The 22,637-nt window shown below is 39.5% G+C and overlaps 2 protein-coding genes across 2 annotated transcripts; both read left to right on the top strand.

The window, feature by feature from the left end:
- The first annotated feature begins 1,619 nt into the window (after positions 1 to 1,619).
- Positions 1,620 to 19,335, top strand: LOC113027500 (putative polypeptide N-acetylgalactosaminyltransferase 8). Its single transcript, XM_080303956.1, has 10 exons — positions 1,620 to 3,206; positions 3,371 to 3,537; positions 11,336 to 11,519; positions 11,761 to 11,958; positions 12,090 to 12,204; positions 12,299 to 12,484; positions 17,979 to 18,116; positions 18,401 to 18,496; positions 18,576 to 18,743; positions 18,935 to 19,335. The coding sequence occupies exons 1-10, from the start codon at positions 3,031 to 3,033 to the stop codon at positions 19,067 to 19,069; spliced, it is 1,563 nt and encodes a 520-aa protein (XP_080160082.1). The 5' UTR covers positions 1,620 to 3,030; the 3' UTR covers positions 19,070 to 19,335.
- Positions 4,148 to 6,453, top strand: LOC145429832 (putative polypeptide N-acetylgalactosaminyltransferase 8). The gene is made up of 4 exons (XM_080303957.1): positions 4,148 to 4,586; positions 5,149 to 5,346; positions 5,484 to 5,598; positions 5,773 to 6,453. The coding sequence occupies exons 2-4, from the start codon at positions 5,288 to 5,290 to the stop codon at positions 5,989 to 5,991; spliced, it is 393 nt and encodes a 130-aa protein (XP_080160083.1). The 5' UTR covers positions 4,148 to 4,586; positions 5,149 to 5,287; the 3' UTR covers positions 5,992 to 6,453.
- Positions 19,336 to 22,637: the final 3,302 nt, after the last annotated feature.

Genomic DNA, 22,637 nt, shown 5'->3' with positions numbered 1-22,637 from the left:
CTGAGGAAATAAAATCATACAATATTTTTTAGAAACTCAATCACTCAATCACATACCACATGAGTATATGATTCAATAAAAAGCAAACAAGTTTGACACTCCAGTTACGGAACGACCTTCTTAAGAGCCACTGTGTGGACCAAGGACCTGTTCCAGGAAATATCCACATCCTGCATGGATGCCACTTTCAACAACCACATGTAATGTAGAGTACCAAACTACCAGGATAGTAAATATGACTAAAAAATAATCTGAAATTATTACTTTTCCTTTTAACAGCACTGCTACTACAACACAGATGGTGAAATAATCATTGGGGGGATTACATCTCACAATTATAACAGTGATCGCTGCCTGGTTGATCCAGGCTCTGGAAGTTCTCCCACCCTGCAGGAGTGTCCACTGGCAAAAACGAATGAACTACACATGCACTGGGACTTCAAACAAGATCTTGGCCTAGACATATTGTTTTTAGAAACACTTGCTGTGCACTGTCTCATAACGTCTGTCAACCTGTGGCAGGGCCAAGCAATCATAGACAAAGCAACAAACAGATCCCTTGAAATCGCCCAGAGAGCAAACTTTTACTATAAACTCATCATTCAGCAGTGCAGTGGGCAGAGCTGGAGGATCGAGCATCTCATCACAAGTTTTTAGTGCCGTTTTTAACATGAACATCTGTTATAGTCAAGTGTGCTCAAGCTTGATCTTATGAACACTTTTCACAGATTAAAACAAAATAAAGATCAAAATTATTTCTAAATACCACTAATAATGTTTTAATTCCTACAGTACTCACTACAAATAACTGGGCTGCACATTTTCCACCTGTGAAGCATCTGCATGATTCCAGGAGTTTAAACAGTTCAGGCTGAATGACATAATCATGAACAAATAACTGAACATTTTGAAGAGATTTAAAAACAGTATATATTTTTTGTCCATTACATTGATGACTCTTTTATGACCAGTTTCAAGCTAATTTTAGGCTGTTCAGACATTTCAGTTTTGCTTTTCATCAGAGAAAATATGTGAGAGGTCACAGTCACTTTTTTGGGAGTGGAGGGATGTTGACGCCTCTGCTCAGCTAACGATTTTATGACATTCACATCAGGAGTTACAGTGTCAGTTAGGTCAGTACTGTGTGTGTTTTTGTGTGTCCTCTGACGTGTTATTATCTGGCTAGAAAGTCGGTGTTATCAGAATGAGGGTAACATTGACAAAGCGACTATTGTTATTAGTGGGCACTGGAGATGGGCAGTAACGCGTTACTTTTTTAAAGTAACGAGTAAAGTAAGGGATTACTATCGCAAAAACTTACTTTCCCGTAGGAACGCTGCGTTACTAAAACTGTGATTTTTTTGCGAGAATGTCTCATGACAGTGGTTCGTGACAACAGCTGTGTGCAGATCAACAATGGATCATATATGGAGTGCAGGAGAGAGTATGAGCATGCAGCATTTAAAGCGTGGAAGTACTGACCTTACTTTGAGTTTGATTCCATAAAAAGTGACAAAAACATTAGTGTCCGCTGTGCGTGGGAAGAAAACTTCTTTTTACAGCGAAAAAACCCTAAACCTCCGAACAAGCACCGAGTAGCTACGAGACGTGATGGGAAACTCACAGAGAAACTCGCGGATTCTTCCACTGACCGCGGCACACCTGCACCAGGGTAAACCTCCGCCTACCCCACTCCTGCTTTACAGGTGAAAATAGAGCAACAGGACCGCTGAGTCTTTGACTTTATTTATTTTCTGCTGTGTTTTACTTGCATCTATTTGAAAGACTGAGTGTAAACACAAAAAATATTTTATTTTATGAGCTGGAATGTGCAGAAAATAGGTTTAAATGTTAAACTAATTTCTTCCAGTCAGAGAATGTTGAATATAATTAAATGTTTGCTTGATGCATAAAGTTAAAAGATTAAAACTAATAAAACAAGTTTTAAAAAGAGACTTTTCCATTTGATTACATTTTATATGATGGATTATGTAGAAAAAGTAGAATTGGGCTGAAAGATCTATCGCTTTATCACCTATTCAGGTTGTAAATCGTGTTTTTAAAAAGTAACTAAGTAACTAATTACTTTTGAAAATAAGTAATCAGTAAAGTAACGGGATTACTTTTTGGGGGAAGTAATCAGTAATTAGTTACTGATTACTTTTTTCAAGTAACTTGACCAACACTGGTGGGCACTATGGGGGTCATGCTGTACTTTGGCTTTCTGAAGAATGGAAACCAACATAATAATAATAATGGATTGGATTTATATAGCGCTTTTCAAGGCACCCAAAGCGCTTTACAATACCACTATTCATTCACTCTCACATTCACACACTGGTGGAGGCAGCTACAGTTGTAGCCACAGCTGCCCTGGGGCAGACTGACAGAAGCGAGGCTGCCATATCGCGCCATCTGCCCCTCTGGCCAACACCAGTAGGCGGTAGGGTAAAGTGTCTTGCCCAAGGACACAACGACCAGGACAGAGAGCCCAGGGATCGAACTGGCGACCTTCCGGTTACAGATACGCTTCCCAACCCCCTGAGCCACGGTTGCCCTGACATAGAGAGGAGACTGATAAAGAGATAGACACACGGCAAGAGCTCTTCCGATCTGGAGGAAATGATCAGTAATCTCAGTGATTTAAGTCAGGGGTTAATGTTCCTCATTATTATTATTATTATTATTGCATGATAACCATGGGACTTTAAACCAAATAAAGATACATATGGTAATGCAGTTTGTTAATGACAGATGAAATCAAATTACAACACAGGTCTCTGTCCGTCTTCTATAAATGTGTTTTATACTGTAATTTTAAAATTTTGTTGATGTCTCCAATTTGTTATCGTTTTCAACTGAAGACGATGCACTCAGACGTTTTGAGCAAAAACAGGATGTCATGCAAAAAATGCTGGGAGAGCACAGAGACGAGCAAAGAAAATCTGCAGAGGTCCAACAGTCCAAAAGCAGACATTGAAGCAGACAGAGGATGATGCAAATATCCAAACCCAAAACAAGGAGACCCAAATGAAAAAGTCTGAAAAACTGTTCCCTAACTCGGCCTTGTTCAAGACATGGGGGGAGGATCTCTCTGAGGGTGACCAAAGAGAGGCTCAGAGCCTGTATGAGAAGTATGGGTACAATGTTTATCTGAGCGATCGCCTCCCTCTGGATCGACCTCTTCCAGATACCAGAGATCCTCGGTACAACTTTCATTTTATATGATTTCAATCTTTCATTCTCTCTTCTGTACATACAAAGAAAAAAAATCCAGACAGTTTAGTCCACTCAGTTCATTTCTTGCTCAAATATTTCAAATTTCTAAACAAATACAGTGGTATTTCATATAATTCTTTTTAATAAATAGGTGTTTGAAAAAGAGTTACCCCAAGGACCTGACAAGTCTCAGTGTGGTGCTCATGTACCTGGATGAAGCCCTGTCTGTTCTCCAAAGAGCCCTGCGCAGCATCATCGACCGCACTCCTAAAAACCTGCTGAAGGAGATAATAATAGTGGACGACAATAGTTCTAATGGTAGGCTGGTTATAAAGAAAGAACATCTGTGACAAAAAAAAGTAATTATAGGGCATGCAGATTATTGTAAGTCAATACAGGCTGTTAACATGTTGTTTTATGTGCACGCCTCTCATTTTCCTTTCCTGTTCACATCTGCCAATTCAAACAAACCATCAAAAGTTGAGTGAAGATCATCATGTCACATGTTTGTGACTAGTTTTCTTGTTTGGACGGCTTATATACATATCTGTGAAAACTGGTGTTCACTCTGTGTTGTAGCATTTTGATGACACCCAGTTTGTGCTCCAGTGGATGATGAGAGTCAAACCTTAAATACTAATCTGTATGCGTAGGTTTACGTCAAAGACTGATTTCTAGAACAACAAAGTGACCAAGTGTTCCAAGCTTTTGCATAATTTAAAAGCTGAACATGGGTGTAGTATTTTAATTGTAAAAGACACCAAGTGCAGGTGACTTCCACTTAATACCAATATTTACCAGCTGCCATTAGGGCTGCCACGATTAGTCGACTAGTCACGATTACGTCAACTATCAAAATCGTCGATGACTAATTTAATAGTCGACACGTCGTTTGACGCTTTGTAAGATCCCAAAAGCCGCAGGAATAAGTAGCAGGATTTAAGAGTGTAATAACGGACTGAAACAGAAGATGGCAGCACTGCATGTACAAGGAACCAGCTGCCGTTAAACCCCGAAGAAGAAGAAGAAGAAGAAGAAGAAGCTGTATCCCAGAATTCATAGCGCAGCCCAGCTCAGTTTCCAACAATGGCGGCAGCTAGTTAGTTTTAATATTACTCTTATTATTCTTTCTGGGTCACAAAATAAACGTTTAACATATTTTCAGGTAAGAATGTAGCTGTGTAAACCTCAAATATCTGCTCAGTTTATCAAGACACCGCATATTTTCAAAAGCGCTCCGACGTTTTCGGAGACGTCTGTTACCCACTAGCTCGTTAGCGAGCCGGGGGCGAGGCTAACTAGCGCCGTGAGAACACCGGACTCCCAGCAAATCGTCTTCAAACCCACCGCCGTCTTTCGCTACTCAGGTTAAACATGACATATGAGTCACTTAGATAACTTAAAAATGTTATTGTTTGGCTTTTTTTAGTATTTTATTTGTTCCTGAGTAAATCTGTTTGGCTGAGATTAAAGTTGAAAAGAGATTTAAGATGCTCGAGAATTTACTCCGGTGTCCTGTTATATTTTAGATAGCAAGGAGTTTATTAAACTCCACTGAAACAATCTGCAAATTTCATTAAAATTTAATAAACTATCATCTTGTCTTTATTTTTAGTTAGCACAGACCTTAAACGCTTAAAGCTGTAAGCTAATGATAGTTATATAAGAGCAGATGCTGCTGGTGCAATAAGCTGTACGTTTTACGTCCAATGGATGATGATCTGATTAGTCGACTAATCGCAAAAATAATCGGTGACTAGTCGACTATCAGAATAATCGTTTGTGGCAGCCCTAGCTGCCATCCAGAAGTCACAATCAAGCATCATGACGTGATTGAAAAGTATTGAACAAGACATCTCACCAGCATTTGAGAAAATTTATTGTGTGAAATTGTATGAACCATTTCCTTTTTTCCCCTCCTTCATACAGGGCTGAACCTCTGCTGACACAGATTAAAGCTGACAGAACTGTGGTGGCTTCCCCGGTGTTTGATAGAGTCAACTTTGATGATCTCAAAGTTATTAAATATCATCCCAGTGCACACGCCTTCGACTGGGCTCTGTGGTGCATGTATGAGAGTTTTACACCCGAGTATTACAAACTTAATGACGGTTCACTGCCTGGCAAGTAAGTTCAAGTGAAATCAGCATTTAGCCAATGCAACAGCCTTATTAACTTTATTTTTTTTTTCAATCTAACTGGTTTATTAAATATTGTTATATCAGTATAGAGCTGTAAAATATGGTTCTCTTCTTTGACTTTAGGAGTCCATCTGTCATGGGGATCCTGGTTGCTGATAGAAAGTTTCTGGGGGAAATTGGAGTCCTTGATGAAGGAATGAAAGTGTATGTTGGAGAAAATGTTGAGCTGGGAATTCGTGTGAGTAAAGATCATAGAGTCATGAAGTTCTCTTTCATGGTAAAGTAACTATGATTTCTGTATTTGTCATCTACTTTTTAAGAAAATGCGTATTGTGGACTATAGTTGTAGTTGCATTTTTTATCCTTGCAAAGTGCAATTTTATAATTTTTAAGTTACACTTTGTTCATGTAGGTATGGACATGTGGAGGCAGTGTTGAAGTTGTTCCATGTTCCAAGATCGCCCACATCGAGAGGGCCCACAAGCCCTACATGCCTGACCTGGGTCCTGCCATGAAGAGAAATGCCCTCAGAGTTGCAGAGATCTGGATGGATGAATACAAGCACAACGTTAACGTGGCTTGGAACATCCCATTTGAGGTGTTTTGTGGCACTGACACAAACAGCAAATGACACTTTCTTTAAGGGATATTTTATTCTTCTATTATTCTGACAACGCCACCTAGGGGAATTTCACCCCCAGGAAATATATATTTAAGAAAAATAGATAAAAGGAATAAAAAGAGGCCGCACACATTCAAGGATGCACACCGAGGCAGGTTGGCTCCAATATTAATACAGTTTTATTTATGGTTAAAATAAATGAAATATTAGAAAGCAAAATGTAGCATCGTTGTTGACAGTGTCCTAAAGTGAAAATAAAACAATCGTGGAACTTGGACTTACCAGCAGCCGTGGACCCAAAAGAAAATCACACAAAAAGAACACAAGCCGGTCTGGCTCCCCACAGGCTGAGATCGGCAACTGAGGCAGTTTAAGGTTCCCAGCACGACACTCGGGCAGAGGATCGCTCCAGCCCGATCACAGAGGCGTGGGTACAAGCAGCAATCCAGAATAAAATAAAACCAGGTGAACCAGAAAAAGGTAAGCCTACTTAATAAAAACAGTTTCACGACAAGACAAGACAAGACAGCAGGCTCCACTGAGGAGGAGCCCTCACAACAGCAGCTGGGAAGGTGTTTCACTCTTCCGATTGAGGTCGGGCAGTTTGCCACAGAGATGTGAAGGCAGCAATCAAACCCTAAAACAACAGATAAATATAACCTTAGCCTCCGGTAATTGTGAATGCTAATAAAAGTAGTTTTAACGGCTTACCCCAGGACCGGAGGCGCTATACTCTCACTGGTGGAGATAACTCGAACACCCCTCTCCGCAACGCCGGGATAAAACAGAAACTACAATAAGCCACAAAAACTATATTACTACAGATTCTAGTACTTGGAAACTTTGAGGCTGTCAGAAAATATGAAATAGAATTACACAGTTGTGAAATCTTAGCAGGGTCTCGCCAAGTATATGTCTTTACTATGGTGGCATGAGTTGCACTGCATTTACCTACAACACCATACCTCATGCAGCCACACATGCACACCCTGTACAACAAATCCATTTTACTTCACATATTCTATCCCGGTGCACATAAAAGTAAAATTCATAGGAAATATGGAAACGTCTTTGCCACGCTTTTCTGCAAAACATCTATTATGACAGTTAATGGATTATTGCTTACTTGGTTTGTTCTGTGAAGAGGTTTAAGTTTTATAAGCCTGGTTGATGATCCTGAGGGAGAGTTTGAGATGGCACTGTAGGATTAAGTGCTGGCTAGTAGACTAAGAGCCATGGAGTTGTAAGTTTGCATTTTGCAGCTTTCTTATTTTGTGGTTCATACCACCAACCTGCCTTGTTGTCAGCATCTGTAAATAAATTGCATGTTGGGTGAAGAGAATTCCTGCTTCCAGGTGTTCGTCCTTCACTGAGGTGCTATTACAATAACCATCTGACCTTTCTTTTTATTTTCACACACATTTTATTGCTTTACTGTGTTCAACTTTTGGTTGAGAGAAAGAAGAGAGAAAAATAGAAATGGACAACAAGCATAATCTTATCTGTAATATTTAATGCTTCAAGGCTGTCATTTATCCTAAATGTGCTAATATTTTTACATCAATTACCAAGCCTCATAGTGCAGGAATATGAGGTGAGGCGCACACTGAGGGCAGTGAACCCCAGGAAGGCCACCGGACCAGATGGGGTAACCGCAAAGGTCCTAAAAGAGTGTGCAGACCAGCTGGCTGGGGTCTTCACTAAGATCTTCAACACTTCACTGTCCCAGTCCTGCATCCCGCCGTGCCTAAAGTCAGCCACAATTGTCCCACTGCCAAAGCGTACCAACATTAGCAGCCTCAACGACTACCGACCAGTTGCTCTAACACCTGTTATAATGAAGTGCTTTGAGAAACTGGTCCGACGTCACATCATGTCCTGCCTGCCACCCACACTCGACCCGCTCCAGTTTGCATACAGAGCTAACAGATCAACTGAAGATGCCATTGCTACAACGCTCCACACCACCATCTCTCACCTGGAAGTGCAGGGCCGTTACGCCAGGCTGCTCTTTGTTGACTTTAGCTCTGCTTTCAATACGATACTCCCGGACAGACTAATAGATAAACTGCTGGAAATTGGACTTCCTTCCACCACCTGCCGCTGGATCAGAGACTTCCTCTCAGACCGTGTACAGAGAGTTAGAGTGGGGCCTCATCTTTCCTCAGCCCTCAGCCTCAACACCGGCTCTCCACAAGGCTGAGTCCCCTACTGTACACTCTGTACACACATGACTGTGTTAGTTCCCACCCAGACAACACAGTCATCAAGTTTGCAGATGATACCACTGTGGTGGGGCTCATCTCAGGGGGAGATGAGACTGCATACAGAGCTGAAGTTCAGAGGCTGTCAGATTGGTGTGCAGACAACAACCTGGACCTCAATACCACCAAAACAAAAGAACTGGTAGTTGACTTCAGAAGGAGGAAGTCCGAGCTGCAGCCTGTCAGCATCAACGGGGAGTGCGTGGAAAGGGTCTCCAGTTTCAAGTTTCTGGGTGTGCACATAGACACAGACCTCCAATGGAGCTCTAACACCTCTGCGGTCTTAAAGAAGGCCCAACAGCGTCTCCACTTTCTGAGAATCCTCAGAAAAATGGACCTGAAGAAGGAGCTGCTGACCGTCTTCTACCGCTGCTCCATTGAAAGTGTGCTGACATATTGCATCGGTGTGTGGTTCTCCAGCTGCACCACAGCACACAGAAAGGCACTCCAGAGGGTCATCAACATGGCCCAAAAAATCATTGGACATCCTCTTCCCTCCCTGAAGGACCTGTACAGCACTCGCTGTCTCAAGAGGGCACGCAACATTCTACGGGACTGCACACACCCAGGACACCGGGTGTTTAAGCTGCTGCCGTCTGGCAGGAGGTTCAGGCTGCTGAGGTCCCGAACAAATAGACTCAAGGACAGCTTTTACAACAGGGCAACAGCCCTGATCAATGTAAATAGCTGACCTGACTGGATACCTCCCTGGACTTTTTAGGGGGAGGTAACAATGTTTAAAACGATAACAATAATATTTATATTTATAACAAGGTGCAATAATAATTAATGTGCAATAATAACAGTGTGCAATACACATACACTTATTCTTCTTTTTTATACTAAGTTAATATACTGTGTTGTGTTGTTTGTTACGTTGTGATGTGTCATATCGTGTCGTGTTGTGTTATATGTAGTGCCGACGTAGGACAGTTTTTCCAATTTCATTGTACTACTGTACTATGTATGACTGTGCAATGACAATAAAGAGTTATCTTATCTTATCTTATCTTATCTTATCTTATCTTAAAAGAAAGGAGGCTGAGTAAGTTTTACAAGCACATGAAATTTACTGTGTGTACTTTGAAACCTTTATTGTTAGCCTGATAACGGTTGTTGGCATCACCTCTGCACCTTTACGTCAGTAAAAGACTATTTAATAGCTGTGTGAGTTTTTTTTCTTTCAGAAATGTTTAAACTTTAAGATAAGATATGATTTATTATACAGCTTGAGTTTTAAAGCCTGTTCAAACGGACACAGAAAGCTGAAATGCTGCAGAGGACATAATTACACTGTGATCCTCTGTGAGAAACCACAATGAAGCTAAACATACGAAGAGTTGGAATAATCGGATCATTTCTGTTGTCACTATACATTTTCATCATCTACACAAATAGAAGTTGTACACCCAGAAAATCTATTCCTGAGGGAGTAGCTGATCAAGAACTTTTAAAGAGAAAACTGGAGAGGATCGAACAGACTCTAAACAAACTGAGTGAGTATCAGTTTCAAAGTTCACATTCTCACACGCTGACTTCTTTTCAACATTATTGATAAAGTTACCCTTCAGTGAAATAGCTTAACCTGTTATTAGCTATCACATTGTAAAAATCCACCATTCACAAGAAATGTATGTGTGTCAAAAGTAAATGTGTACTCCCAATCTCATGGCTCTCTTTTTATGAATAGTTGCTCTGTTAAGTCATGGTGGTGTTGGTTGGTGGTTGGTCTGGAGGATGTGCTTCCAGTGTAGAGCAAAATGCTATTGGGATTCTACATCGCCACCACCGCTACCATTACCTGAAAGCAGAACTGAATGAGACAGAGCAAGCCAAGACTGCTAACTATAAGGGTTGCAACCAATGAGAAATCTCCTTTCAATGCTTTTTCATTAATGCTATTCATTGCATAAAAAAAGAATTGTCCACTAAGGTTTCCTGTGTATAGTTTTCTTGGCGAATGTTGCTGTTAAACACAGCTTGGTCCATCTCATATGGTCTTCAAGCGTATTCATCCATTTTTCATTTCTATAGACATTGCTTTACCCTGCTCATGTTTTGGTTGTTGTATTTAATCATAACAAATAAGATAAGATAAGATAAGATAAAACTTTATTAATCCCTCGGGTGGGTTCCCCTGGGAAATTCGGTAATATAGATATAAATATGGCCATGATGAAGGTGGTGTTGTACTTTTTTTTTTCTTTTTCAATGTTAGGAACCCAAAGGGGGAAAGATGCATGCTAGATTTGATCTGTGTGACGAATTTTTGAAGAGCACTTGATAAGTCGAAACAATTCTGCCAATTTCTTCTTTTTTTGCCCCAACCATGAATAACAGTTTTCATCCTTCTGTTTTTCAACCTCCACAAAAGCAAAGCTAACCGAGGTTTTAGGTCAAAAGAATTTCACAAATTCCATTTTACGAAATGTGGACAAAGAAGAAGAGAAGATCGTTATGCCAAAGTTATACCCAAACTCCGTCCTGTTTACCAAGTGGGGCGATGGCCTGACAGAACAAGAGCAGAAGGAAGCTGAAGGTCTGTTTCAGATTTATGGATACAATGCCTTCCTGAGTAACCAGCTGCCACTTGACAGGAAGCTTCAAGACACAAGAGACAGCAGGTACATTTTATTAATGAGATCCATGACGGTCAAGTATTTTTAGTTATTTATTTATTTTCTGCTGCAAATTCCAATGTTGTCATCCTTTGTCCTAGAAGAGCTTAAAACTATCTCACTACTCCCAAGTAAACCTCGAAAAACGGGGCTGGGCTAATGGTCTGTTTGAGCTTACTAAAACATTAATCTAATACACACCATCTCACGCCGTTTAGATGTCTGGCAAAGAAATATCCCAAAGATCTGCCAAGCATCAGTGTGATACTCATCTACATAAATGAGGCCCTGTCTGTCATTAAGAGAGCAATACAAAGTATAATCACCCACACTCCAAAGAAGCTGCTGAAAGAAATCATTCTGGTGGATGACTACAGCAATTACAGTAAGCTTACAAAGATAGTCCTCGCTAATGTCACTCAGTATTTTGAACTACATCAGCTTTGTCACAGATCTCTATTTCAATTCCAGATGACCTTGGAAAACCCTTACAAGACTACATAGATCAAATTAACAAAGAGATGCCCGGATTATTGAAGAAAGTGAGACATACGCAACAAATGGGCTTATCACAGTCCCGGATATCCGGTTGGGAGCATGCCACAGCTGACGTTGTGGCCATTTTAGATGCCCATATTGAAGCCACAGAAGGATGGTAAGTACATGTTTTAACTTTATGGTTTGTTTTTTCCCCCAGGAAAACAAGAGTAAAGTAGGAAGTCGAGGAACACATCCTCCACCAATGAAGTACCTGTTTCCCTCCTTATTTAATGAATTATTTCTTTTGCTAGCGCTTCAAGTTCAGATAAAAACAGTAATTTTGGATGAAATCTTATGAACAGAAAAATGACATACTGGAAAGTTCTCTTGGTGTCTTATTTGTTCCTCTTCTGCAGGGCAGAACCTTTGCTGGACAGGATCAAAGCTGACAGGACTGTTGTAGTGTCCCCTGTCTTTGATAAGGTCCATTTTGATGACCTACACGTGGAAAGATATATCCCATTTTCTCATGGCTTTGACTGGGCAATGTGGTGCACATACGAGCACTTTAGCTCTGAGTGGGTAAAGAAGATGGATGAATCACAACCGGGGAAGTACGTGAAGCGTGCAAGCAAAGAGGCGATAGAGACAGCATCACAAAATGTATCTCAAGTGACATTGGATTGCAGACAATATAGGTAGAGAATTGTTGGGGAAAAAAACTCATGTGTTGGTTTTTGCACAGGAGTCCCTCTGTTATGGGAATCTTTGCAGCAGACAGAGCTTTTCTTGGAGAAATTGGTGGGCTGGATGGTGGGATGACAGTTTATGGTGGGGAAAATGTTGAACTTGGAATTCGTGTAAGTTATTAGTAATAATATTATAGTCCACGCTTTTAAACTATTTAAGATTGAAGATTTGCCGATCACGGCCGTCTGATCTGTGTCTACTCAGGTGTGGCTGTGCGGAGGAAGTATAGAGGTTGTGCCCTGCTCGAGGATAGCCCACATCGAGAGGGCCCATAAACCATATGCACCTGATCTCAGCCCTGCCATGAGAAGAAATGCTCTGAGGGTGGCAGATATCTGGTTAGATGAATACAAGAAAAATGTATTTATCGCGTGGAACGTCCCACTGGAGGTTTGTATGATGATTTATAATCTAAAGTTTATGTTTAGTATAGAGATGGACCGATCCGATATTACGTATCGGTATCGGTCCGATACTGACGTAAATTACTGGATCGGAGCGAAATAAAAAATGTAATCGATCCATTAAATATCAAAAAAGCACCTCACAAAACTTGCGACACGCCGTAACTCGCCTCATAACTGTAGCACTTTGGAGCAGTATGCATCATGTGATAGAGCGGTTGTGGCGTGTGAGACCTGTCGGCGGTCTGGTTGAGTATTTGGAGCTTCGCTACCAAACCAGCATTTCATCTCCGAGGAAGTTACCCCAGAGAGAAGTAAAGCAAGTGTGTAAGTTCATCTCTGAATGTTTGTAAAGCATTCCAGCGTTAAGCTTATCAACCGATATATAGAGCGACTGCCTCTCTCTCTCTCTCTTCTGCTGCTACTTCAATGTGAAACTGATCAATGATCAGCTGATCGGCTTTTCTGTCGCGAGTCCGTGTCTCTTGTTTGTTTTTGGCCCACTTCGTGCCAGAAAGAGGAAACCAGCGGCTGAACAACAGCAGCACGTTTAAGCTTGATCAGCTGTTGTTAGAATGTATTTAATATTACTTTCTACACCAGGATCTTTTTCTACGCAGCTGACAGCTGGTAACTGTGCAGGGGCGGATCTAGCAAAGTTTAGCCAGGGGGGCCGATAGGGCATTAACAGGGAGAAGGGGGCACAAAGACATACTTTTCTTTCTTATTCTCATTTAAAATGTCGAGCTTTTAATAAATAATTATCTGAATCTTACACCCAAAGTTTTAATCTGATGTAAAATGTATAGAAGTCCATAACTGTATATAGTAACTGTTAAGTCTAATATACCCTAGTACAGTACTTTTTCCTTTGGGAAAGTACCATCTCTGCAGTTCTGTTGAAGAAAGATGTTGAATCTATTTAATTATTCTTGAAAAATAATTGATTTCTGTGCATTGTTTTTCACACTGCATCAAATTAAAGTTGATTACATCGATTAAGCATCATGAGGTGGAGGGGGTTCCCTATTTTTTTTTGCTGGGAGTTTTAGAGCCCGATTAGTTAGGATGCTTACTCTTTAAAATACCAGAATAGGGAGGATGGAGCAGGTTTAAGTTTATTAGATTGATCAGTTTTGCTGAACTATGAAATTTTTTGGGTGCAGTGTATTTTTTGCATACAGGTTTAACAGAATAGCTTTAGTGTTTTGTTTTGTTTTTAACTTGAGTATGAACTTATACAAAAAGCAGCAAGATATTAAAAAACAGTTTTATTGATTAAAAAACACTATATCGGATTCATATCGGTATCGGCAGATATCCAAATTTATGATATCGTATCGGACATAAAAAAGTGGTATCGTGCCATCTCTAGTTTAGTATATGTATTCTTGAGTGTTTTACTTGTCAAACTCATTAGATTATAAACAGAACATGTGAAATCTGTCCTTCACATGAATACGCTGTAAAATTTTGTATTCTTGAAACATTGTCTGTTAAAAATACTGCATATCATGTGTGCTAATGATCTAAAGGTGTTTTCACCTAATTCAACTTCTTCACACACATTTATTAATTTAAATTGTACCTACTGCACTCTTGCTTTTTTCTGTTATGTATTGGATACTCATCTGAAATGTGACTAGATTTCGAAATAATTAGCTCAGTATGTGTAAATGCAACCCCTGTTAGCTTAATTTGCAATGTTTGTTTCCAGTCTTGTGCTAACATTATGTCAGTTTGGCACAGATTTCCTTATATGGTCACCGCAGACATGAGGAGGCGGGGTTTTCAAGCACTGAGTTCTGATAAGAAAATGGTAGCTAATCAATCGAAAGTGGGCTTTCAGGGAGGGGAGTCTAATGGAAAATATAACATGTTACTTCAGACAAAAGGTGAGGCTGTATAAAGTTATTGGTGGAGTCACCATATAGGACGACACATAGTGTGTAAAAGCCACCAACACTGGTGACTCAGAAACTGGAGAGTTTCAAACCTCATCTGGCATTAAGATCAGTGTGCCACGAGCTTAATGGTATTAGTTTCCATGGTCTGCTGTAGGTGGGGTCTCAAACCCCTACTTGTGGTACTTATAGACGTGAAGAAATATAATGCAATTTGGCCCCTGAAATTTTTTCTTGGATTTGTTTGTTGTTGAGTACAATGTTAAAAATGAGTTAATATGAAGGCAATATGAGCAGAGAAACATGTTGAGGGATTGGCTGTGTTAGTTCAGTGACAGAGTCAAAAACTAATGTGTACACTTATTTCTGCATTTTTATTTTGTTAAATAGAAGCCAAATGATAGCAGAAGTGCTGCTACATGTCTGGCCAGAAAGAGAGGACCAAGTGCTCGCAAAATCGCTAGCCCGACGTCCCGGGGCTAGCGATTTTTCTGTTCGGGCCACCAAAATCCATCTCAGCCCTGCCCGTCAGGCTGTCATAGGAAGAAAGAATATGTCAATGCTTTTGCATTCTTTGGCAAACGTAGCTGTCAGTATGTGACATATTGAAATCGCGTTTGAATTTCCGCTTGTTTTTTGCTTCACTTTCACTTTGCGATGGCGCAAACTGTGAGAGAGCGGCAGCTACTGATTGGTGAGTGACAGATTAGTTGCGCACCAGTTCCTCTGACATCGTCTTATCACTCATTAGCTTACTATTCAAACGTGACAAGTGAAATCTCCCGCAGCAAGCTTAAACCTGTGATGCAGGTTGATTGCGCAGAGAATCGCTGATCATTATGCAAGTGCCTGTGTAAAAGCAGATGGATTTATGCAGGTATTTTAGTTCTGCAGAGCCAAATAAGACAGGTCAGGGTGAAGAAGGGACCACCAAAGAAAAGCCGATCACAAAACGGAAAAGATATGACAAATCAGGCTATGAGGCAAAAACAAAAGCGCAGCTTTTTTTGGTTTCATGGACAAAAGAATTTCTGTGGCTGGAATATGACGAGCTAAATAACATCATGTTCTGCCGGGTGTGTCTTGTTTCCCTCGATTTCTGAGTCGACAAGCACCTTTGTTACTGGGACCAGTAATTTTAAGAAAGACCCCATTAGAACCCATGAGAAATGCAAGAAATGCATTATTGCTCAGTCTGCAGTATCTTTCCCAGAACAAACGCCAATTGCAAAAAAACTACTAAAAATAAACCAAGCACAACAAGAAGTCCAGAAGAAACGCAGAAGAAAAAGCTGTTTAGAACAGCGCGATGTTGCAAAGAGTGAACTACCTTTGGCACAATTTAGCAGCCTTTGCAAACAAAGCAAATGATCTTGGTTCCACTTACCTCTTACCCGTGACTTCAGTGGAAATGTCAGATTCAGGATCTGACACAGACTGATCCATGTTCTACACAGTTCTTACAAGTTCATAGAAATTTCTGTTCAATTAGAACCAAATATTTGAGTTGATGATTGTATTCTTTTACAGTTGTTGTAATTTGTGTTTTAACAATTTTTTAAGTCAATCAAAAAATTGTCCTCTTTTTTTTCAGGCTACTTAAATTTATTTTGGGCTACCAAAAACTGAAGAGTGTCTGCCGGAAGGGCTACCAGAGATTTTGAAATTTTGCGAGCCCTGATTTGGTACTTCAATGAAAGACTTCAGTTAGTTAAGAGGGAGGGAAAAAAGTTGTGTTCACGTTTGCAATTTTGTCTTGTTATACAGTATTTGAAAGACTACATTTTCAGAAATATTTGTGAGTGTTTTCTTGTTTGTTTGGTTGGGTTTTTTTGTACTACTTGAACACTAAAGTGTCCCTCACATGACATGACAGTGCCAGCAGGGGCCCACAGCTCATTTAAGTTTGAGACCCACACAAACACAAACTGCAAATCTTGCAAGGCTACTCTAACAGAGTCCAAGGATATAGATATGGACCCGAACATAAGAAAAGTAGGTATCCAATAAAGTTTATTTCTATATGGACAGATCTGGATCATCACAGCTGAGTATGTATAGCCTATATCAGGGGTCAGCAACCTTTAACACCCAAAGAGCCACTTGGACCCGGTTTCCAAGCAAAAGAAAACACTGGGAGCCGCAAATACTTTTTGACACCTAAAATGAAGATAACACTGCATATATTGTTTGTTTGTTTTTTACCTTTATGCTTTGTGTGAACAACTAAAGTAAGTAAGTAAAGTTTATTTGTTAAGCGCTTTTAACAGACAGGCAGTCACAAAGCGCTGTACACAAAGATTAAAATAAACAATACAATCAATAGACATTATACGCAATGTAAAAGATCAAATGTAAATAATGTAAAGAATATAAAATACGTGGATCAACAAAAGGCTTGTTTGAAAAGAAAAGTTTTTAACTGCTTTTTAAAAGAATCCACAGAGCAACTAAGGTGTGCTGCTTGTGAAATCCATGAAGTGCTACAGAGAAAATTACATTTTATTTATGTAATTAACACATTTTGAACTCTTAAAGAAATATAACAAAAGGAAAGCTGAACTACAATGATCCAGCAAACAAAAACTGTTGTGAGCCGCCCCCCTCATATCGCCTTTGGGCTTTTGGAGCCTTGACCTGACTTTTAAAAAGTAATTGGAAAAAAAGCACCATGCTGCTAAAAAAAATAGATATTTGCAAATTTCTGCCTAAATATGTATTTTACCTGAGATGTTGAAAAGTGTGTTCATGGAAACATCGTCGGGTCTGCTGTGGTATGTTTACAATGGGACTTCTGCTCCTGAACCTCTGCGCACAGCGTCTGCAAATCGGGGCTGTACGAAGTCACTTTCATCTTTACGAAGGACTGTAAGCTGTCATCTGTAAGGTGTGAGCGGTGTTTGTTTTTAACTTAGTTCACAGTGAAGAACAGCTGCTGGCATAATGTGGATCCGAAGATCCATAATTGCCCTACCTGGGGTTGAAAGTCTCGATAAATGCACGTTGTTTCGGCGGGTACACCGGCTTCCGCGAGTGTGATGCTTATTTTGAGCGATGAAAAATAATAAAATATAATTTTATTTTTATATTTCAATATCACAATAATCTTCCAATTTAGAGCTACAAGTTAAAAAAGAACTAAAGACAAATAAAATACACTTCAGCTAAATACTTCTAATTTATTTTCCCAAACCACGCGGAGCCACACTATAAGGACTAAAGAGCCGCATGCGGCTCCGGAGCCGCAGGTTGCCGACCCCTGGCCTATATTATAAATTACTTTATAATGCAAATTAGCTTACACTACCAATTACAAGCTTAAACTGAGGAATGTCTTTCTTCAACTTTTTTTGTACCTGGCATACTATTTGTCCTATTTATTCAGGAGAGATGCTTCCTTTTAGTGGTTGGCTGTTTTGTCCCTAAATATATTGTTCTATTTAAAAGTTCACTGTATAAGTCTATACAATACAATAAAGTCTATACAATATTTTCTTCTTATTGATCAGAAATATCATCAGAAATAAGAATGTTACTGTGGAAATCATGCTTTCTGGTGTGACATCTGACACACAGGATCACGTGGTCGATATTGGTGATGTGTCTCAGAGGAAGGAGCTCAGAGAGACGCTTAAATGTAAACCCTTCAAATGGTACTTGGAAAATGTCTACACCAGTCTGTCAACATGGGATAACATGTTGGGTTATGGTGTGGTAAGTGGCTTTTTATTTTGCTTTTTGAGCACTTTGTCACAAGGACAAAAATATCTATTAGAGTAAGTTCAAGATAAGAAATGTGGTTGTGTTAAAAGTTCAGTTGTATTTCAGGAGGATTTCCATGATTTAAGACTCTAAATGTGGTAAATTAAAAAAAAAAAAAGTTTAAAAAAACATGTAGTAGCAAAGCCCAGGAGATTTAAATATATATTTGAGAAACTGTACCCACACAGTGAGTATATGATTCAGTACAAAGCAATTAAGCAATTTTGACACTCCAGTTACGGAACGACCTTCATAAGAGCCACTGTGTGGACCAAGGACCTGTTCCAGGAAATATCCCCATCCTGCATGGATGCAACTTCCAACAACCACAGGTAATGTAGAGTACCAAACTACCAGGATAATAAATATGACTAAAAAATAATCTGAAATTATTACTTTTCCTTTTAACAGCACTGCTACTACAACACAGATGGTGAAATAATCATTGGGGGGATTACATCTCACAATTATAACAGTGATCGCTGCCTGGTTGATCCAGGCTCTGGAAGTTCTCCCACCCTGCAGGAGTGTCCACTGGCAAAAACGAATGAACTACACATGCACTGGGACTTCAAACAAGTAAGATCTTGGTCGATAACAATCATGGTAATGTTTAAATGGCATCCCTGTATAGTGTCTTTTCAGGTGCCACTGGTGGGAGGTGCTAAAGTCAAAAATGTTCAGATGCTCCTACTGACATACTCCAATGTTTTTTTTTACAAACACTTGTTGTGCACTGTTGCCTCATACTTTCTCTCAAACTGTGGCAGGGCCAAGCAATCATAAACAAAGCAACAAACAGATGCCTTGAAATCGCCCAGGGAGCAAACTTTTACTATGAACTCATCATTCAGCAGTGCAGTGGGCAGAGCTGGAGGATCGAGCATCTCGTCACAAGCTTTTAGTGCCGTTTTTAACATGACCGTCTGTTATATTAAAGTGTGTTCAAACTCGATCTCATTTAAAATACATTTCTTTTTTTTAAAAAAAGGTCAAAACCATTTAAGCGTGTTTTTGCAATGACATCGCTGACTACCCTGGAAAATGTTTGCAATTCTACAGTGCTCACTACAAATAACTAGAGTACACATTTTTCTACCTTTCCTGGAGTTTGAACAGTTATGACATAATAATGAACAGCTAATGTGCAAATTCCAGAAATTGACATTTTGAAAAGAGGTTTATTTGATTCATGAAAATATAGTATAATATATCCATATGTTGTGATACAATAATTATGATATAGTGTTGTGCAAAATATTGAAAAACACAGGTGTGCAGGTGCAAGCATTCAAGTTCATTAGACTGGTGTGTCATCTCTTTTTACCCCTTCTATTGTGCAAATAGCCACAAGTAAAAATAGCTTTATTGCTCCGGTTAAATGTAGTCACGACCTGTAGTCTTTGTCAATACACAGATCCACAGATAATACCTTTTAAGAATTATCTTTCACAGAACTGACATTGAACAGTTGCAGCAAGAAAAACAGGAATGCATGATGACTGTACGGCTTGGACGTCACCTGTGAGTGAATAAAAGGGCTCTTTGTCCACTTTATGTAAACCTGATTGTGCTGCAATGCTAAACTCCAACTCCATTAACTCTGCATAATTTTACAGATGCAAAAACAATACTTTAATTCATTTAAGATTTAATCTCTTTATTGTATCGTGTTTAGATTTGGAATTTTTAAATCTCTTTTGTATATTTAAAATTTAGTTGAGCTCATTCTTTAGTGTACTTTTTCATTCTGAGATATTTATCTTATTGAGCTAAGCTGTGGGTTTTTTCATGTTTTGACTGGTGTAACAGTAATTTCCCAACTTTAAGGACAAATTAGGTTTTTGTTTTCCTTCTTTTTTGACTGACTATAGATTGACTATAGATTAACGAGCAATTTTAATTTTTTATTTTATTTTAACAAAATTATGAGTGAGGTGATGGTGTGATATGTATCTCAGATGCAGTGGAGGGGTGGTCCAGTGGGTCCTGGTGTGTGGTGTCCTGGCAGGCATTGTGTTATTAAGCCTTCCCTATTTGAGTAACTGCTGGAGCCCAGAGAAGATAGAGAGAACAGGACAGAACTGTTCTAAGCACATATTCAGCTGCAGAGAACAAACAGCTTAAAAAGCAACAGTGAATAAACATGCATTTACCTTGTACTGCTGTGTGCGCCAAATCCTTTGCCACAACAGCCTCACTAAATCAATTAACGTCTGGCTCGAAAGGGAAAAACTATGACCAAAAACAACAATTTGCTGTAAATGTATGCACTCAATTGACTACTAAAAGTCAAATGTAGTCTGGAAGGTTTCTAGGTGTGTAGTTGCCATCAAAGTGAAGCCATTGTTTAAAACTTTGTTGGATGTGACTCATAAATACTTGGAAAAAGGTACAGGAAATAGGGATGTGTTCAGCTGGAGCACCTATTTTTGCACACACCTATGCATGTGCCTCCCTGTCTGGCTATGGACAGAATTTCTAAATGGAATAATGTCACACAAACTCAAGATGAAGTTAAGAAACTTTACAGGTATGTCACTGACACGAAATTTACAGCTCAATTGAAAGATATGGGTGGTCTAAGACATGCTGCTGATAAATGTAACCTGTTTCATAATGGAACCGTAACAACCGTGACAACATTATACTTTTAACCTTGGGTGTGTCTGTGGTTTTTGTTCCAAGACATGCAAAGTATGAAAGACCACAAAGGCAGTTTTGAAAACAACATTAATCAATATTTACACTCTTTCACTGTCAAGCTTTTACATATTAGGATTTAAATTTAAAGAAAGAAAGAAGGATAAAAGAAACATAAACAAAATATCATCTGATCTTTAGAAGGTCTGGAGGATTTGGGTGTGTGTCTGGGAAGGGTTACAAGTTTCAAATACTTTGAAGTTCATCATTCCACACCGATAAAGATTATTCACGAGTGGAAAACAATGTCAGACACATGCCAATCTTCCCAGGACTGGACATCTCAGCAACATCACCAGAAGGTCAAACTGTGCAATGTTCAGAGAAACTGGAAAAGAAATGCACATCGCCGACTCTACAGGGCTCTATTAGAATATTCAAGTTAATGAAAGACTCGCTTGTTTGGAAGGATTACCAGGAGAAAGCCTCTAAATTCTAAAAAGAACATGGCAGCACAGGCTAGGGTTGGAAAATTGTATCTGAACCACAAGATATCTGCAAAAATGTATTTTGCACACACAAAATCAAACTATGATATTGAGCTATGGTGCACAGTGCCACAATTGGTGAAAATCAAACGCAGCACATAAACTGTCAAGCAGAGTGGTTGATGGGTAACAATTTATTCTTGTTGTGCAGCCACAGGACCTGGGCACTTTGCACTCACTGAGGTGACCAGGAACGCCTCTGTACATCAAGTATTCTAGAGTGAAACGTGAGTCCATCTGTCGGACTTGACCAACAGAGCAATGATGCCAAACACACCAGTCAATCTAAAACAGAATGGCAGAAAAAGCTGTTGCAATGGCCCAGTCAATGTCCAGACCACATTCAAGCCAATTAAAAGGCTGAATGAGCTCTAAAGAAAGCTGCGCACACACAAATGCCCAAGGACTTCAATGAACTGGAGCAATTTTGCAAAGAGGAGTTGGCCAAGATTCCTCCATAATGGCATGAGAGGGAAGAATTATTTTAACTTATTGGTGCTAAAAAGTATTGAATTATGGGGTCTACTTAGTTTACACACTGCTTCTGTTATTTTTGAACCAATAACGAGAAGGTATAACAGGTCACATGTTGTTCATCTGGGATTGTAAAATAAAGTTATTTTAAAACCTGAGGAGGACTCGATTATTTTTTATTATTAAGTAAGTAAGTAAAATTTATTTATATAGCACATTTCACAGATAAAAATCACAAAGTGCTTCACAATAAGATCAGGCATACAAGTTAAAATTAATTAAAAACCCGTTTGTATAAAAATGTCTTCAGCTGCTTTTTAAAGGAGTCAGTAGAGTCTAGACAGCGTAAAGACAACGGCAGGGAGTTCCACAGCCTCGGTGCCTGAAAAGCTCGATCCCCACGTGTTTTAAACCCGGTACGTGGGACCACCAGTAGCCTCTGACCTGAAGACCTAAGTGCTCGGGATGAAGCACGAGGTTTCAACAGGTCAGAGTTATACTGGGGAGCTTCACCGTGCAGAGCTCTAAAAGTTACAACTAAAATTTTAAAATGAACCCTAAAATTTACAGGCAACCAATGAAGAGAAGCCAGAACTGGAGTAATGTGTGACCTCTTGTTTGTACCAGTTAAAAGTCTTGCCGCTGCATTCTGTACAGACTGAAGGCGATCCAGAGCTGGTTTGTTGAGACACGTAAAAAAGACTGTTACAATAATCCAAACGAGAAGAGATAAAAGCATGAATCATCTCAAGTTCTGCCTTTGACACAAGTAGCCTGAGTTTAGAAATGTTTCTTAGATGATAAAAAC

The sequence above is a fragment of the Astatotilapia calliptera genome, chromosome 7, assembly GCF_964374335.1.
Source record: "Astatotilapia calliptera chromosome 7, fAstCal68.1, whole genome shotgun sequence".
Classification (NCBI taxonomy): Eukaryota; Metazoa; Chordata; class Actinopteri; order Cichliformes; family Cichlidae; genus Astatotilapia; species Astatotilapia calliptera.
This window is presented reverse-complemented; position numbering and strand designations above follow the sequence as displayed.

Bases quoted from the DNA above. Each gene is read 5' to 3' on its own strand.
- LOC113027500 (XM_080303956.1), top strand. From the start codon at position 3,031: ATGAAAAAGTCTGAAAAACTGTTCCCTAACTCGGCCTTGTTCAAGACA. The intron at 3,538-11,335 runs GTAGGCTGGTTA...TTTCAATTCCAG, and splicing joins GGACGACAATAGTTCTAATG to ATGACCTTGGAAAACCCTTA. The intron at 11,959-12,089 runs GTACGTGAAGCG...GTTTTTGCACAG, and splicing joins GATGAATCACAACCGGGGAA to GAGTCCCTCTGTTATGGGAA.
- LOC145429832 (XM_080303957.1), top strand. From the start codon at position 5,288: ATGTATGAGAGTTTTACACCCGAGTATTACAAACTTAATGACGGTTCA. The intron at 5,347-5,483 runs GTAAGTTCAAGT...CTTTGACTTTAG, and splicing joins GACGGTTCACTGCCTGGCAA to GAGTCCATCTGTCATGGGGA. The intron at 5,599-5,772 runs GTGAGTAAAGAT...TTGTTCATGTAG, and splicing joins ATGTTGAGCTGGGAATTCGT to GTATGGACATGTGGAGGCAG.